The sequence below is a fragment of the Aplidium turbinatum genome, chromosome 8 (assembly GCF_918807975.1).
Source record: "Aplidium turbinatum chromosome 8, kaAplTurb1.1, whole genome shotgun sequence".
Classification (NCBI taxonomy): domain Eukaryota; kingdom Metazoa; phylum Chordata; class Ascidiacea; order Aplousobranchia; family Polyclinidae; genus Aplidium; species Aplidium turbinatum.
The window spans coordinates 4,761,976-4,778,346 of NC_137479.1; the positions used below are offsets into that span (position 1 = coordinate 4,761,976).

The 16,371-nt window shown below is 38.3% G+C and overlaps 1 protein-coding gene across 2 annotated transcripts in view; it reads left to right on the plus strand.

The window, feature by feature from the left end:
* Positions 1 to 6,954: 6,954 nt before the first annotated feature.
* Positions 6,955 to 16,371, plus strand: part of LOC145775936 (atrial natriuretic peptide receptor 3-like) — a 32,012-nt gene continuing 22,595 nt past the window's right edge. For both annotated transcript variants that reach the window (XM_082587346.1, XM_082587347.1), the window contains exon 1: positions 6,955 to 7,260. In XM_082587346.1, coding sequence (XP_082443472.1) covers positions 6,991 to 7,260 — 270 coding nt within the window. In that variant the 5' untranslated portion in view covers positions 6,955 to 6,990. The remainder of the gene's footprint in view (positions 7,261 to 16,371) is intronic.

The window sequence follows — 16,371 nt, forward strand, 5'->3', positions numbered from 1 at the left end:
GTTGTAACATACAGTACTATAAACAGTCCAAATTCAATCCTTCTTTAGAAATTTGATTTAATAGTCATAAGAACCTTTTTCTGAGTCAATGGTTACTGTACCAAGCCTGGACAGGGTTTTATCTTGTTCGGGGTGGAAATGAAGGTTGACTACGGTTAGGTGGAATATAAAGAAGTCCAAAAAGATATCTTGTGACTTTTCTTCACTTTGTCTTCAAAATTCAATTATCTATGAGCGATCCAACTGAGAAATGCAAATTGCAAAATGGCTGCCAAATTCAATGATAAGCTTCTAGCTGGCCTAAATCAAGATTTCTTCGAATTGTTCTGTCTCTGCGAGTTTTTAATCAATTTTGAAAATTTTTGGACTGAAATGACCGCAATTAAATTTCTTTCTTAATTTGTCAAAATCTAGCTATTCTCCAGGCCTAAGTTTTTCTTTAGTCCAATTTATATATTTAGACCTGGAGAGCAAAATCTTTGCTGCTAACTGCTTTCCCGCGCTTTTTTTTTTTTTTTTTTTTTTGCAGTTTTGCAGTTGACATTATTCGGCTAAACCTGCCTAGACTTTTGGCTACGACTTGCAAAAGTACCTTACTACCGCTTGAGGCGCTGTCTCAAATGCTAAGACACAGCTTTGCATAGCAACGCCATTGAGCTTCCAGACTAGTAATATAGAGACTGTGGGCTATCCAATAATCTCAGTTTATAATGAAACTCTCCTATCATCAAATGTGATCAAACGCAACGGAAACTAAGGAAAAAGAGCACAAACTTTCAAGAGTAAGATAATGGTCTCTAGCACAGCCAGACGAACTACGACAGTTGTCTCAAAATTGTCAATTATGAAGACTTTTTATTGACGTTTTTTTGCACCAAACTGGTGTAAAATAAATTATTGTTTGGCAACCCTGATTGTTGCGACGATTCTTCAGCTTTTTAAAAACTCCTTGCCTGGTTTCAAGAGTCACAAGATTGGAAGAGTTCATTTATAGGCCTAAAAAAAAATAATCCCTTTATAGGCTAGGTCTGGAGTATTTCAGTGGTCACTATTTAACAACGATTGTTATTATCGAAATGAATACTCATATTTTGAAAAGTAAGATGATCAGAGGGCAGTTGGCTCAATGAATGAGCAGTTTACCAAATAGCTCAATATTTGAATGTAAACAAGCACTTATGGTAACACTAAGAGGAAACAGTTAGGGAATGCTCCTGGTTAGCGGTTAACTTAAATAAAAAACAAACTCTGTATGTCAGTGTATGTTGAAAAGTTGCAACTATCAAAGTATTAGAAACTCGTTTTCTTAGGGTGAAGCAAAATTAAATCCTGTTCTATGAACAAGAACATGAAACTTTTCACAAGAATGTTTAGACCTATATCAAAACTTGGTAAAATATAAGCTTATCAGATAGTTTTTATATTTCTAACCCAATTACCACTATAAAAGGAACCAAATCATTTACAAGTTAGAAGCACAAAATCAGTCCAAAATTTAAAAGTTTGTACAAAGTAAAATCAAAAGCAAGATTTTTGATTAAAAATGGTATATATTTTGTAAAGTTTTGTTTGAAATTAAACGAAATCAACAAACAAAAAATCCGCGACTACTAAAATTTTCTCGCAATTTTGAAACCAATCAAGCCAAATTCCGTGGGGGAAAATAACAGAACTGGCAACCCTGGCAAAATACAACATTGGCAATGGCAAAACGAATTTTGTGACGAAACAAAAACAAAACTTCGTTTTTTGATGATTCGGAAAGTGCGAAATATTTCACTTCAAAATCATTCGTAGGCTCAATTTTGCAGAACAAGAATATGGTGTATGACTGTAGGTCCACGGGCGTTGATTGCTGGATTTTTTGTGCGTTTCGGTTCTGTCCTAGCTCATAATGAAATTGGGTGAATTTCGAACTGAAACTGAGGAATAGAGAGAATTTATGTCACCATAAAGTGGTCGCTTTGTTGGCAGGGGCGGATTTACCTATGGCGCCCTCTAAAATTCCAATTTATGTTTTTATGTCTGCATGCAAATTTCCTTTTTATGTTATACTTTAACTTGTAAATTTCCATTTTACTAAGGTAAAACAATGCGTGGTGTTTAGTCTCGGCAAGTAGACCTAGACATTATATAAAATACTAATAACTAATAAAGAAACTTTTTTTAACCCAAGTTTAAATAATATAATGCATGGTAGCAATCCAGATTTTATGGCAGTTTACCCAGAGAGATAGGATGGAATGCCATACATCAACCTTTTGATTGATTGATTGAATTTTTATCCTCGGACTGGGAAAGCTTCTTCCAGAGCTTAATCCTGGCAGTTTCGCATACTTGTAGAGGCTTTGAATCACTTACGCAGGCCCGGTCACCCCGAGATTGACAGAGTGAAGTTTCCGATTGTTGAAGTCTTGTTGCCGGGGAACTATTCCATCCATTAAATGCCGCTGAATGGAGAGCAGTTCTTAACGTGCGTTGCTCAAGCGCACACCCCGAGAGTCGAACCAGCGCCGCTTGATCTTGAAGCTTCTTCGTTCCAGAAGTGACGCGCTAATCAATGGAGCTATCGGGGCGGACAATGAACTGTAAAGCTGGATCTGGTCTTGAACACATCTCTGCTAAATTTATTACGTATTTTATTCGAAACATGTTTGTGATGTTTTTCTTGTTTGAGGAAATTTAATGTCATTTTTATACGTTGTTACATATTACAATTACGTATTGAGACGTTTTTGCAACATTATCAGCATGAGTAGTTTAATCGTATTGTTCTTTTGCTCAATTGCATCATTGTCAGTTCACAATATTTTGTTTTGCTGATAGGGCATAGGCCCGATTTCGCTTATTTTACAAAATAGAAATAGTAGACTCTTATTGCTGCAAGCGCTTTGTTGATATTTGAATTCTTTTTTTATTCGCAATATCTTAACTGAGTACCACTCACTTATACTAAGTACACCGTTTGAATGTTTTTTATAATTCATTTTTTGGGCTATGCACCAGTGAGCTTCAGGCAATCTAGGTTGGTAATTTATTGAAATGGATTTTGGTAGTTACCCCTTTTCATTCACTTGGAGCAATCACTGTTGTATAGCCTAAAGTTTTAGTGGAAAATACCTAAATTATCATTTCACGTTCGTTATTGCTTTTAATTGCCACTGGCGGCATTGCCTCAACTTTACAACTGATTGTCACTTGTGATGTTGATTTGTGATGTGGGAATGACTGGTAGCCTACCTGACTTAGATAGGCAATTTTAAAATTTTCCCAAGCCATGTGCAGCGAGGTTGTTCAAAATTTCTTTGGCGCCCCCTAAAATTTTGCCCTAAATCCGCCACTGTTTGCTGGACGTAGTATTTAAAGTCAAAAAAATTAATTTTGGTGTGCAAAAACATCAATGTACACTAATGTACGACAGACATGCAAACATACACACAAACGAAGTATCGCGCCAGAAGGCTTCAAAAAAACGCAAGCTTTTCGAGCCAAGGCTCCTTTTAGCTTCCTTTGAGGGTACAGCACCAGTTACTGTTCAGTTTAGTTTGTTTTTATTTCTTACCATCGCATCAAAAAAACAATTATGTCAATCATAGCAAAGGTCTAGAAAACAGCCACATATAATCTAACAATATATCACTTTGACTGCCATGGCTTTCATATATGAATGACACCTGTGTTTTACTGGAGGCCATGGCATTCAAATATGAATGACACCTGTGTTTCACTGAAAGCCGCGTCATTCACATATGCAAGCCACTGCGTGCGATTCTAATGGGCATATGAAAGCGTGGCCTCTGCTGAAAATACTGGTATGCTTGGTTTGAGAATATTGTAAAAAAATCACTTTTTTGCATCAAAAAGAACAAACATATTTTGTTCCAACACAACATCAACAATCAACAGTTTACTGAGTTCGACGATTTGTTGGGTCATCAATTTTGATGTAAATTGAAGCATTCCTGGCACATTTGGGGTTCCTCAGGGCATTTGTTACAGTAGGTGAATGTCATCTTCGCTCGTTTTCGCGCTTCACCACGACCACATTCCTTGCTGATCTTTGCATAACATGTGTTGCATTTTCTTCGTATTTTCTTCCCATGTCCATCCACTCTTTGGACGAGAAGGTGAACTTGTCTAATGGACGTACGAGGTGAAGGTTGACCAAGACTATCCATTTGCAGAAGATTGGCAACCAATTCCTCTCTGAACGCCGGTATTTTTATTTTCTTTCGAGAAATCTTTTTATATACCACATACGCGTTTACCACAGCCACACCTAACAAAAGCTCAATGCCAAGTTTTCGGTACCATTTCACGCCTTTTCTCATAGTTGTCACATAAGAAGCCATCTGATCTGATAGATCTATTCCAGCTTTGCCTTTGTTATAGGCTAAAACTGGCAACGGTTTTTCTGTGGCTCTTCTTGATGTGCGTCTTCTATTAGCCGTTGAATTCTGACTTGGGTTGTTGATGGGTTGATTCGTGTTGGTGCTTGTGGAAGGCTGATTAGGATCGGTGTTGCTAGAAGATTGATTTGAATTGGTGCTGATCACAGCGGTGCTAGGAGAAGGTCGATTTACTGGAACCATAATTGGGGCATGCTTGGTTGTCAACATCCTGACATCTCGTGTGTCCTTCCATTTCAGCACAACGATTCCATTTTCATCTTCTCTTGCAATCATTTCACCGCGCTTTAGTTTCGCTTGAAGAACATCTTTGGATATATATATATTTTTTGGCTCTAAGGGTTCCAACCACATGAGTCTGTCTTTCTAAGAAGGTTTGTGCCAATTCATAACTTGCATAAAAGTTGTCCACATACAGGGTTCTACCTTGATCAAGAAGCCCCTGCGATAACTCTACACAAACGTTTTTGGCCAATCCTATTTCTCTTTCACCTGTTGCTGATTTTCCAGAATACACTTTTAATCCCCAAGTGTAGCCATCTACCGAACATATCTTGAATAATTTTACACCATAGCGGTGTGCTTTGTTCGGAATATACTGTCTGAAAATTAAGCGCCCTCTCCATGGAATCAGAGTCTCATCAATGACTATGTCTTCTTCAGGGTAATATAAATCTTTAAAATTTTTCTCCAGCAGGTCTATGATCGGTTGAATTTTTGCAAGACGGTCGCCTTGTTGCATGCTATCATTGTCATTGAAATGTATCATGCTTAGCAGTAACTGAAATCTGTTCCTAGACATGATCTGTCGGGGAACACATTGCTTGTAAACACCAACTTTTGCCCAGTAATTAGCAAGACTGCCCAGTCGCACAAGTCCCATCCACAGCAGCAATCCTAAAAATTTTTTAATTTCTTCAGCATCAGTATCCGACCACTGTTTCAATCTTCCATGTCTTGTTGGTGGTTTGGAGATTATAGTTTGTGCTGCAAATCTATTTGTTTCACTTACGATGTGATTAATAACTTCATCGTTAACCAATAAAAAAAAGATATCCAATGGATTACAATTTGACGCTACTGCTCTCTGTACGCCTGTCAGGCCAGCAAATTGAAACGTTTTGTGCTTGCCTTCGTACTCATGCCAACGACTATCATCTACTACTTCGTCAGTTCGATCCTCTGGTTCAGTTTCATCATCTTCTTCAACTGCAAGCGCTTGAAGAGCGTCAGAAATATTGACATCCTCATCTTCTGACGTCTCTTCGTCTGCTGAACCTCTAGGCAACCAGTCACGATCAGCTACAGAATCGTCAGAATCAAAATCTGAATCGCTTTGAAACATCAAAGTATTTATATCTTCATTAGTTAACCTTCGCTTAGCCATTATATTTTAATACAAATAACCTGAAATCAAGCAAAACAACTCTATTAGCAAAATCTTCAATTCTATTCCTTTGATTAAAGCTGATACAATACTGCTACAGGCAACTATTCAAGAACTGTTCAGCACGAGGCTCCGCTGATCACGTGATATTGATCATATAACTTGCATTTCTGTGGTTGTGGTAACCTCATTATGGTAACGTTGCAGAAAAGGGGAAATATTTTATTATTTTTTGGTTGTAAATTGCAGCAAATACGTCAAAATATTTCAAACGTATCTTTGTATTACCTTCAATACTATATGTAGACGTAGTCAAACAGGTGTTTGTGGCTACAGATACAATCTCAGTATAGAAAATACCTTAATAACGGGTAGTATGAATAAAAACGCAAAGAAAATGACGGCTTTCAAATATGAATGCCATGGCCTCTGGTGTAAAAAAAAGCCTGAAATTTACGTGTGAGGCCACGGCTTTCATATATGAAAGCCACAAAAAATTGCAGTTTTTCACGTGGCCTCCAGTGAAATTTTTACAAAAATGGCTTGGCAGTCAAAGTGACAGTATAACTTGAAAGCCGCACCCTAAATTTTAGGCTAATTCACATAAGTTTTGCCTACCGATTTTTGGACTGGAAATTGACACTTTAAGCCATTTTATGAGGCTACAATAAAGAAACGGAACTTTCATCCACACTCTTGGCTCAGTGTCAATCTGCACGCCGCCGATACGAATTAAAATAAAATAAATAACCGCCTCTGAATCGGTAGACATGTGTTCGATATCGGTCATACTAAAGACGTTTTAAAATTGGTACTGAGTCTCATTCCTACATGGCACGTAGCAATGGAATAGACTAGGGTCAAAATGTAGGTGTTCAGTTGCGCCTCTCCCCTCTATACTGCTGTATTCAATGTGTTTATACTGTCTGCTTTAGCGATACTGTAGCGCTGAGTAGCAACGCATTCTGCTATGGATTCAGCGCTATGTAAAAACAAGCATTACTATTATTGTAAAAAAAAATATATATATTTATATATGCCTCGTTCCGGCAAAAATAATAATGTCAGGTTGTGAGAACTTTAGTTTGTACGATTTGCATATATAAACGGCATATAAAAACGTTTTATCGCTTGGTTTTATGATCATTCTTAGCCTGATATAAGTTTTGAAACCTGTGCAAATACAGTGATGAAATGCAATTAGGTTTAAGCTTAACGTTTGTTTGTGTGTGTTGGACGGCATCTGCGTCGACTTTGAGCAAAAATTCTCACCTGTTTGAAAACTGTCAGTCTGTTCAAGTCAATCCTATCACGTACAAGTTCAATGTATGGATTCTGGTCCCGTTTGAAAGTAGATACAAGTTCGCTCACCAACGAGTAAAGCCAGCAATTGAGAGAGCCTTGAATGATTTTTGGAATGATGCATCTCAGGTCCACAACTGGAACATCTCAGCTTTGTTTGACGTAAGACTTTGCATAATTATTATCTTGATAGTGAACCCTAAAACGCATGAAGGATTTCGTTGATTAGCTTTCCTGATTCACATAAAGATATCATGAAATATCTTATCATGCTCTTTTGAAATGAGATACACCAAAACTCGAGTGAGTAGGCTACCTATAGAATAGTCCAGGAGTTAAACGCGTTTAATGACATTTTTTTAGGAAAAGTAAAGAAGACTTTTTTGTATCTACTTTTGGGCGTAGAATTCAAATCCCGTGTGCTTACGCGTCGAAAACTGTTTAGTTTTGAGATATTAGCTTTTTTAATGTTTTTGGGCTACTTCTGCTTTATTTATTTTCTAATTTTTTTTTTTTACGAATTTGTCATAGATTTAGACAGTTTCTTAGTTCAAACAGTGCAATTGGTCAACTTTTGCCAAGGCAAAAGGCTATGTCTGTCGTGGTTTTTGAGTAAATCTAATAGTTTTGTGTTTTTCACGTAAGAAACTGTAACAAAAAAATAAAAATCATATATACAAGATACAATTAGATGAAGCTAAAATTATCGTTCTAACTGTTACTCTCATCCGAATCTTGAGATAGATTCGTATTCTCGTAGTCATTGTCATATTGGTCTACTTTCAGAGAGTTTGGCAGGCCAGAACCTTCAAACAAATTTGGCACTGTCTGGTTGCTATTATTCTTTTTCCATCCATGGTCTAAGGGTGACTCTGCTACTGGCTTGATTTTATTTGCAAGTTTCCACATCCTTGTAATAACGTATGCTCGCCTAATGTGCTGGATAAAAGCTGCCCAACAAGGAGGCATTGCTGCAGGTTGTTACTCGATTACCGAGATTGGCAGAGTGAAGTTTCCGGTTGTTGAAGTGTTGTCTGTAAGCAGAGGTGGGCAAAGTTACTTTCAAAAGTAACTGAGATACAGTTACAGTTACTTGGCTAAAATAGTAACTGAGTTACCGTTACAGTTACCGATTTCAAAAATGTAACTAGTTACAGTTACTAGTTACAGTTACTAGTTACTTTCAGTTACTCATAAATCTCAACATAAACGCTGCAATCCAAATTTAAACAAACAATTATTTGCGGGAGGCGCATCCATTTTCCTCAACATTTATTAGATGTATCACGCACCCACTGGTGCAAATTCTTTTCTAGTTACGCAGTTGCCTTTTCCTTATGTAATTTGTTTTCCGTCTGTCTGTTTTCCACACTATTGCTTATAATCGTTGCGTGTTTCTTGATGCTCATAGTCCGTTAGTTAGTTACTTTCAAAAAGTTTAAATTTATTGCAATTTACACATATTTTCAGATTCCTGATGAGGGCTTAAGTTAAGCCGAAAACGTTTGACTGTTAACTATTTGTAAATATTTAAAATATATTGTAGTAATGCTCAACCCTGTAGTATTGTTGTGTTTTGCCTGTCTTTGGTACAAAAAGCAAACTCTATCCCGAAACTATATTCTCTTTAAATGCTCGAAACAAAGGAAATAATTTGTTTTCCCTGCTATGACCCGAAGTTACTTAGACATCGACTTCTGATTTTGAATCGAGAAAACAATGATGTTATAAGGTTGTTAACAGTGAACGTAACACCGAGACTCCGGGTCCTAAATACTCCAAAACTATACGGCTCCTGTACACCTCTGGCAGCTACAGGACAAGCATGAACTGAGCTATCACGTGTTGCCAAACACTTTTGCTAAACATTGCATAGAAAGTCACATATTGATCAATCACCAAAAGCAATTAATTTAGCCAAATCAGTTCTCAAAAAGCGCCAAAAAAGAGCCAAATCGCCAAACCATAAATATGAAGCCAAACGTCTTAAAAAATCGCTAGATTTCTGGATTTTGGCGATGAATTCGCCAATATGTCAATCCTGCTCCAGAAGATCACAAAACAAGAGCGCCGCGCATGGGCAGTGCTGCTCCGATACAGCCGCAAGAAGAATGCATTATTGCGCAACGATCAGCAAACACGCATAAAGCATGACACAAACATGTGCAGAAAAATGGACGGCAATTAGAAACAGAAATTTCAATACAAAAGTAACTTGTAACTGTAACTGTTGAAAAAGTGCTAAAATAGGAACTAGTTACCGCGTTTCGTTACATTTGGAAAATAGTAACGAAGTTACCGTTACAGTTACTCAAAAAGTAACTAGTTACTTTTGTAACTAGTTACTGCCCACCTCTGTCTGTAAGTTATGTCATCCACTAGGTACCGCTGCATGTGAGAAGTCCTGAAATACTTTGCTCAAGCACACACCCCGAGAGTCGAACCAGCGCCGCTTGACCTTGAGTCAGAGCTTAACCATGGACTTCTATATAGTAGTATAATATAGACTATATACTACTATATAGAAGTCCATGGATTAACCATGACCTAACGGGCGTGTAAGTTGAGCATTCCATCAGGACTACATATAGACGCAGTGATGGGCATTATCGGCGATAATTATTGGCGATAAATTTTTATCGCCTATAGTTATCGCTCACTTATTTTTTCAGTTATCGTTTATCGCCAAAGGCAATATTGGATTATCGCCGATAAATATTATTTCGGATCAACACTGTCACAATCAATGTGCAAGGCCTCGCGATTGACTGCTTTGTGTCTTCAACGAGCGTGTTGTTTTGATTGTAAAATTCTGGTGCGATGTGTTATTATCGGTTATGACCTGAAGTAACCTTTGATTAATAATCTTTGTTATGTAACGTAATTCTACATCATTCAGTAAGATGCGAACCTCGAACATTCTGTTGTTTTCACAATTGCCAATATCGTTTGTCATGATGTCACAAGGATGTTTATAGTCCAGTCAAAATACGGTTTGACCCTGAACAAATTCCAAGAAAGCGTTTTAGGATTTTTTTTATTACTATTATATGTGGGGAACAACATACTAAAAGTTTACCAAAAATTGATTACCACAAAGGTTCTAAATATGACGTCATAAGACGATGACAGCCATCGCACTAAAAATAACCAATATTTCCTTATTTCAAAGCTGTAGCTGTAGGTTACAGAAGAGTTTGCATTTTTTATACTATATATTTTGATTTAACAATTTTTATACAAAGTTTTATACTAACTACATGGACAGGCGAGGTCATGGCGTCATCAATGACGTCATGACATACATGTACATTTCTAAAAATTATACAATACACAGTGCATTTTAATGGTCACTATTTTCATCATCAGACACTGCTTCCTCACTCATATTGTCACAATGCCCTTCTTGACATGGTCCGCATACCCGTGAACAGATAAGTCCGTGTCTTTTGTAAGTGCACCGAACTGTACTACAACCACGAGAACAATTGCAGTGAATTATTTTCAGAAGTGTTTCTGGCGCAGGTGAAGTATCCATCATCACTGGAACTAGACTGTTGTTCTGCAATTCCCATCCCCATTCAGTAGTGTCCATGGCCTCACCATTGTCCATCCAAAGCATTACTTGGAGGTAACTCCGAAGGGCATGATACTTCGTTGCAGAGGTGGTTGGTGGCAGTCGTTCAGGTGTAACAAAGCTTTTGGCTGAACCAACGTTTTGGCAGAGACTAGAATACCTCATTGCAGACAGATTGTCTCCAGGTTTGCCCCCGAACAATGCCACCATCGCTTTACACCCAGCGTCTTCAATCTCAGCTATGTTTTTCTTAGGTGTGGAAAACATCGTAGCACAGCTATTTAAGACAGAGTCTCCCTTCAAAACCTTGTGTAGAGCGAGTTTTTTTCCGATTCCAAAAACCGCGGAAGTGGTATCGCATCCCGTGAACGCATGCAGGAACAGAAGACTGCTGCAGACATCGTTTCCAAGCAACTTCTTCATAACCTTAATGTCGTATACTGTTGTAGGAATCCCTTTATCCGAGTAGAAATAAAGCTTGTTGCCATCGCTGGTTGACACGTGATCAAGTAACAACACTAATAGATCTGTATCTTCGCCAATGAGACTAGTACTTTTGTTGGATGACGTTGACACTGCTGCCTTAACAATCTCCACATCTGCATCCCCCTCTGATTGTATTACGTGACAACCTCTGTTCTTCATGCGTTGTGAAATGAGATTGATAAGAGACTGTTTGTTCTCCACATTCGAAAGGAAATCCTCCTTTTTCCCGACAAATTTCGTTCCTTCAGCAATATTCACTTTGTTACTTGTTCGATTTTTGCGCCGTCTCTGATGGGTAATGTCCTTAGTATTTGGTCCTCCAATGTAACCATCAAATACTATCGTAGCCTTACCATATTGCTTTACTGTGAAAGATGCATAGTCGTCAGCGATTGAACAATATGTCTTTCCTTCTGGCCACTTCAGTCGATGGAGAAGAGAACCTCCGTCAAGAACATGATGTTCCACTTCTGGTACATCCTTGAGTACTGCGTCATCTGAACTCTGTTCTTTTATAGCAGCCATCAGTTGTGCTTTGTTTGGTTTGCGTAAAAGATGTTTTGCCCCAAAGAGGGATGGTGGGTGTGGTGAAAGTTCATAGGCCATCACCTCATCAAGGGAAAGATGAGCAGTTTGAGACACCACAAGAAACCTTTGAAACAAAAGAGCGGGGTCTATTGTTTTGTCCATAGCAACGTCAATTGGCACACTAGATGCCAGGGTCTTGGCTTTCATTGACCGCTTGTACTTAACTGAAAACAGTGATTGACTCTCCATTGTTGCCACTATTTCTCTGCCAATGGTAAACAGGTTATGGACATTCACATCCTTATTTGCATTGACCCCGGTGATAATGTTGCGAAGAGACACTTCATCAGAAAAAGGTGAAAAGGTCTCGAGTTTATCTGCAATTTTCTCCAGGTCTTCACGATCTCTTCTCGTCCTAGACGTTCTTGCCTCCTTGTGTTGTTCACTAGTGACAAAGCTCTGGCGAGTGAAACCCTGCATTGTATCACTGTAGGAAGAGCACACTGGCACAGACAGAGTCCACAAGGCCCTCTGATATTCGGACATTCCACTTCCTCTGGTGAGTCCTCCTGCAGTTGTTAGGGAACGCATCAGAGCTTGCTCGATGACTAGGTCACAACCCAAGCCTGCCCAGTACTGATCAGTACGCCTTACAACATGCAAGCCATTCATAAATCTATGGAACACTGATGGCATATCATCTTCCAGATTGGTCATTGACTGGAGGTAAAGGTAGGCGGACTTCACATAGTTCCCATGCCCAGCAGCTGCAAAAATGGGCAAACATTCGGCTACAGCATGAAGGTGCATCAGCCAGGATCCTGTACGATCGGCCTCGATAAGCTCCCTTGCAATTCCTACCATCTGTTGGTAATTCTTTGTTGATTTTTGGGGCATTGTGACGTCATGTGACGTTAAATTACATCACAATTGCACGAGCTAATTCGTTTACGGCAACAGAACTGTTAACATTTTATAGCTTGGCGGCCATATTCTTTGACGTCACATTTGGACCCTTTGTGGTAACTCTATTTTATTAAACTTTTAGTATGTTTTTCCCTACATGTTGTACTACCAAAAAAAACAATAAAACGCTTTCTTGGAATTTGTTCAGGGTAAAGGTTTTTTTTTTTTGTATTTTGACTGGACTATTACCAATGGATCTCTGATTGCGAAATCATTATTATGCAATGTATTTTCTAGAATCGTTTTCCCTAGGCTACGTGACAATCTAGAAACTTCGGCTTGTTTACGATTTAATGCAACTTGACAGAACCATTAATCCTATGACGTAACATTATGTAACCTTCTCGAATTTACTATACCGAAAAACCTTCTATAAATAGTGGTGTAATTTGCGTAATGATTATTATGGGAGTTGATTATTATGATGAGTGATTATTATGATGAGTTGGTGATGAGAGATCATTGTTATAGTAGTAGCAGTTGTTAATAGACGCAAAGATTATTGTTGATCGAGAGTTGAAGTATTAAATACGAGTAAAGCAAAGTTGATGCTAATATAATTTCTCAAGAAAATGAAGTATCTTCTGACAGGTGTCAAACCCACAACAATGCTTGATATGAACGACTCGGTTACATGTCTTGTAATGCAAAGAAATTTATTCTCACACGAGTCAGTTCAATCATATATTGCTAAAAATCGATTTCGATCAGCTAGAAGCTAGATCATCTTCAGTTAAGCTAAGCTAATTCTATTTGAATAAGCTTAACTTAACTGAAGATGATCTAGCTTCTAGCTGATCGAAATCGATTTTTAGCAATATATGATTGAACTGTCTCGTGTGAGAATAAATTTCTTTGCATTAATATAATTTCTGATTGAAATTAGAATTGTATGAGAAGCTGTGAGTGGATTACGTTAAACTCGATCAATAGTTGCAAGTATTGGAATCTATTGCTGTTTACTGTTAGTGTTACTTTGATTAATTGCTGGAAGTGGTGAACCATTCGTTTGAGTCCTTCAAGCGTGTTCATATATCATTTCACTAGTAGAACTATCCGTGAATTTAATTGACTGCTTTTCGGTTATAACCCATTAAACTACGTCATTGAACCTTTTCAAGTCTCTTTTCTGGTAAGAGATAGAAAGAAACCGTGACAAACACACAAGCGGAAAGACCATGAAAAGCAATATTTTTACTAGCCACCTAGTTAATGAAACTAAAATTGAAACCAGTTCTTCTTCAGTGCCGGAAGTGTGTGTGTACAGGTCGTTGTCAGGAGAGGGGGCACGCCCCCCTGCAGCGACTGCCCTGACAAACACAATAATTTTTAGAGTTGCAAATTACAATGCAATGAGATAAATTAAATAATTTTTCAAGCATTTTGCGTTTTTTGGAATTTTTTCAATTATTGCTGACTTTGCTGTAAACAGCCCTAACGCAGAAAGCAAAATACAAAGTTTGGAATTTTTTATGATATTTTCATTTGATTTAATTATTTTTTCTACTGCACGTAAGCGGCAGTGTAACTCAATTGATGAAAGCATCCAACTGGTATCTGAAGGTGTAATTATAAGCACGGCGGTTACCTCAGTGGTTTGATTCGGGATCAAGAGGTTGAAGGTTCGATACCCACTGCCGCGATTCTATTCATGCATAACTTATAAAAAGTTTTGTCCCTTTACAGTATATTATGTTCGATTTTTCGTCATGTTGATGAAAACAGTTCGTGCTGCATGGGATGGGGCAGCGCTAATAAAAAAAAAATATATATATATATATATATCGTTATCGGACATTATCGGCGATAATTTTATCGTTTATTGTTATCGCTTAACTTTTTTTTGATTTATCGTTATCGCTTAGGCATATTTTGCTTATCGATTATCGTTATCGCTTAAGTGAAAAATGAGTTATCGCGCCCAACACTGCATAGGCGTGTAGCCAGCAAAGGTGATTGACCAAATTACATCCCTTTTTGTCACATTTTGTAGATTTTTAGGAGAAGGCATATAGAAAGTTTTTAAATTGACACAAACTATCTTTTTTGGCTTTTATGTTGCAGGTTCTCTAGCTCAGTGTTAGGGATTATGAGACTCCTTTTTTTAATCCAAGACAAATTAGCATTGGTACTATGACTTTGTGATAGGGTTTGTTCATTTGATCCGCCTAACTCCGTTGTCATATTTTGGAAGCATATTGCTTGTGTATCATGGAGGGTGCCACTGCCTGAAAGAGTATCTTTATTCTCATCATAGTTGTCCCAAGCAGTCGCAATTGCTAAACCTTTTCTGCAATTGTTCCTTCTAGAGTAGCTCTTTTCATCTCCAAAGCCTGTAGCGAGATTTCTGTTTCATACCTCTGACACAAAGTGTAGCCTGGACATGTGTCCAAAATGGTTAAGAAGTTTAACGACATTTTTGGAGCCCTTCATTGATTTCAGAGTTATCCCAATCAGCAGATGCTTTGCAGGTTTGATTCTTCCATTGGTAACTTTGTAAACATTGTCGAAGCGGAAAACAATGCTTATCTTTCACAGCGCTGGGTCATGGCATCTTTCCCACCGTAGGTATATTTGTAGAACTGCATGTGCACAAGGTGATGAACTGTTTTATTTTGATCATGGTATAGAATACTTGCTTCATTACACAACTTTAAATCGTGCTGTGAATGAAACACAGTAAAAATAAACAGACCTCTCGGCAGAAGCGTCACGAGGAGGGAAGGGGGCAAGAAACTGAGTTGAGCACCATTTTAATTAAAAGCATATAAAGATCAGCCAATTTCTATCTAAAGACACAAATTGCAACTTCTTGACCGTTCCTGTAGCTTTTCTCAAATAACTTTGAGATTCACTTAGCCTAAGTTACTATTTACAAAATAGTCGAGCGCTTTCACTTCCCGTATATGAGGTAGTTTGTCGTTGAGTGTATTAATCAAAACTATGCACTCAAAAGCGAGAACTATAAATTTGTTAATCTAACTAGACTTTGCCACAATCACTGTTCTTTGCTGCAATACATAACCAAACGATTCCTTGCACAGAAACAGAGATATAAGATAAACGCTAGATCATTATGATTTAGCCTAAATGCCGTTTTACGTTGCTGTATTCTGTGTTGTCTACAGAGTAATTGTCTATAGGAGGGGTCCGCAAATACTTTTTGGCGCGACCCAAAAAACAATCGTTCGAAATCTTCGCGGCCCAAACGTTTCAGAAGCAAAAATATTTTGCAATTTAATATCAATTTCAATAGGATCGTCCCCGCTTATTAAGCCCACATCGGGACTGGACGATTTCGGGCTTATTAAGCGGGGACCACTCCTATACCTTCAGTAATTCCGGAATTGACCAAATTGGGCTTAATAAGTCGGTGGACCTATTAACCGTGGGCTTCGTCTTCGTCGTGTGAGCTTCTGGGGCCGAGGGTCCATCCTTTTACCACTCCAGATTTACGATGTTCCCGGACTACACTGAAAGGCTACTAGAGAGCAGCCAGTCATTGGTTTCAACATCCATGACGCGCAGACCTTGCACTCCGTTAGGGGCTTGAAGATGGTACAGTTATTAATTGATGATGTGGTCTGCGGTCTGTTCCTCGGCACCACATTCCCAAGAGGAGGAAGAGGCCATTCCCCATTGGTGCGTGGTTGAGCGGAAAAGCCCGACGCCTGTACGAAGACGGTTGAGGTGCACCCATGCCTGTTTTTGTGGTG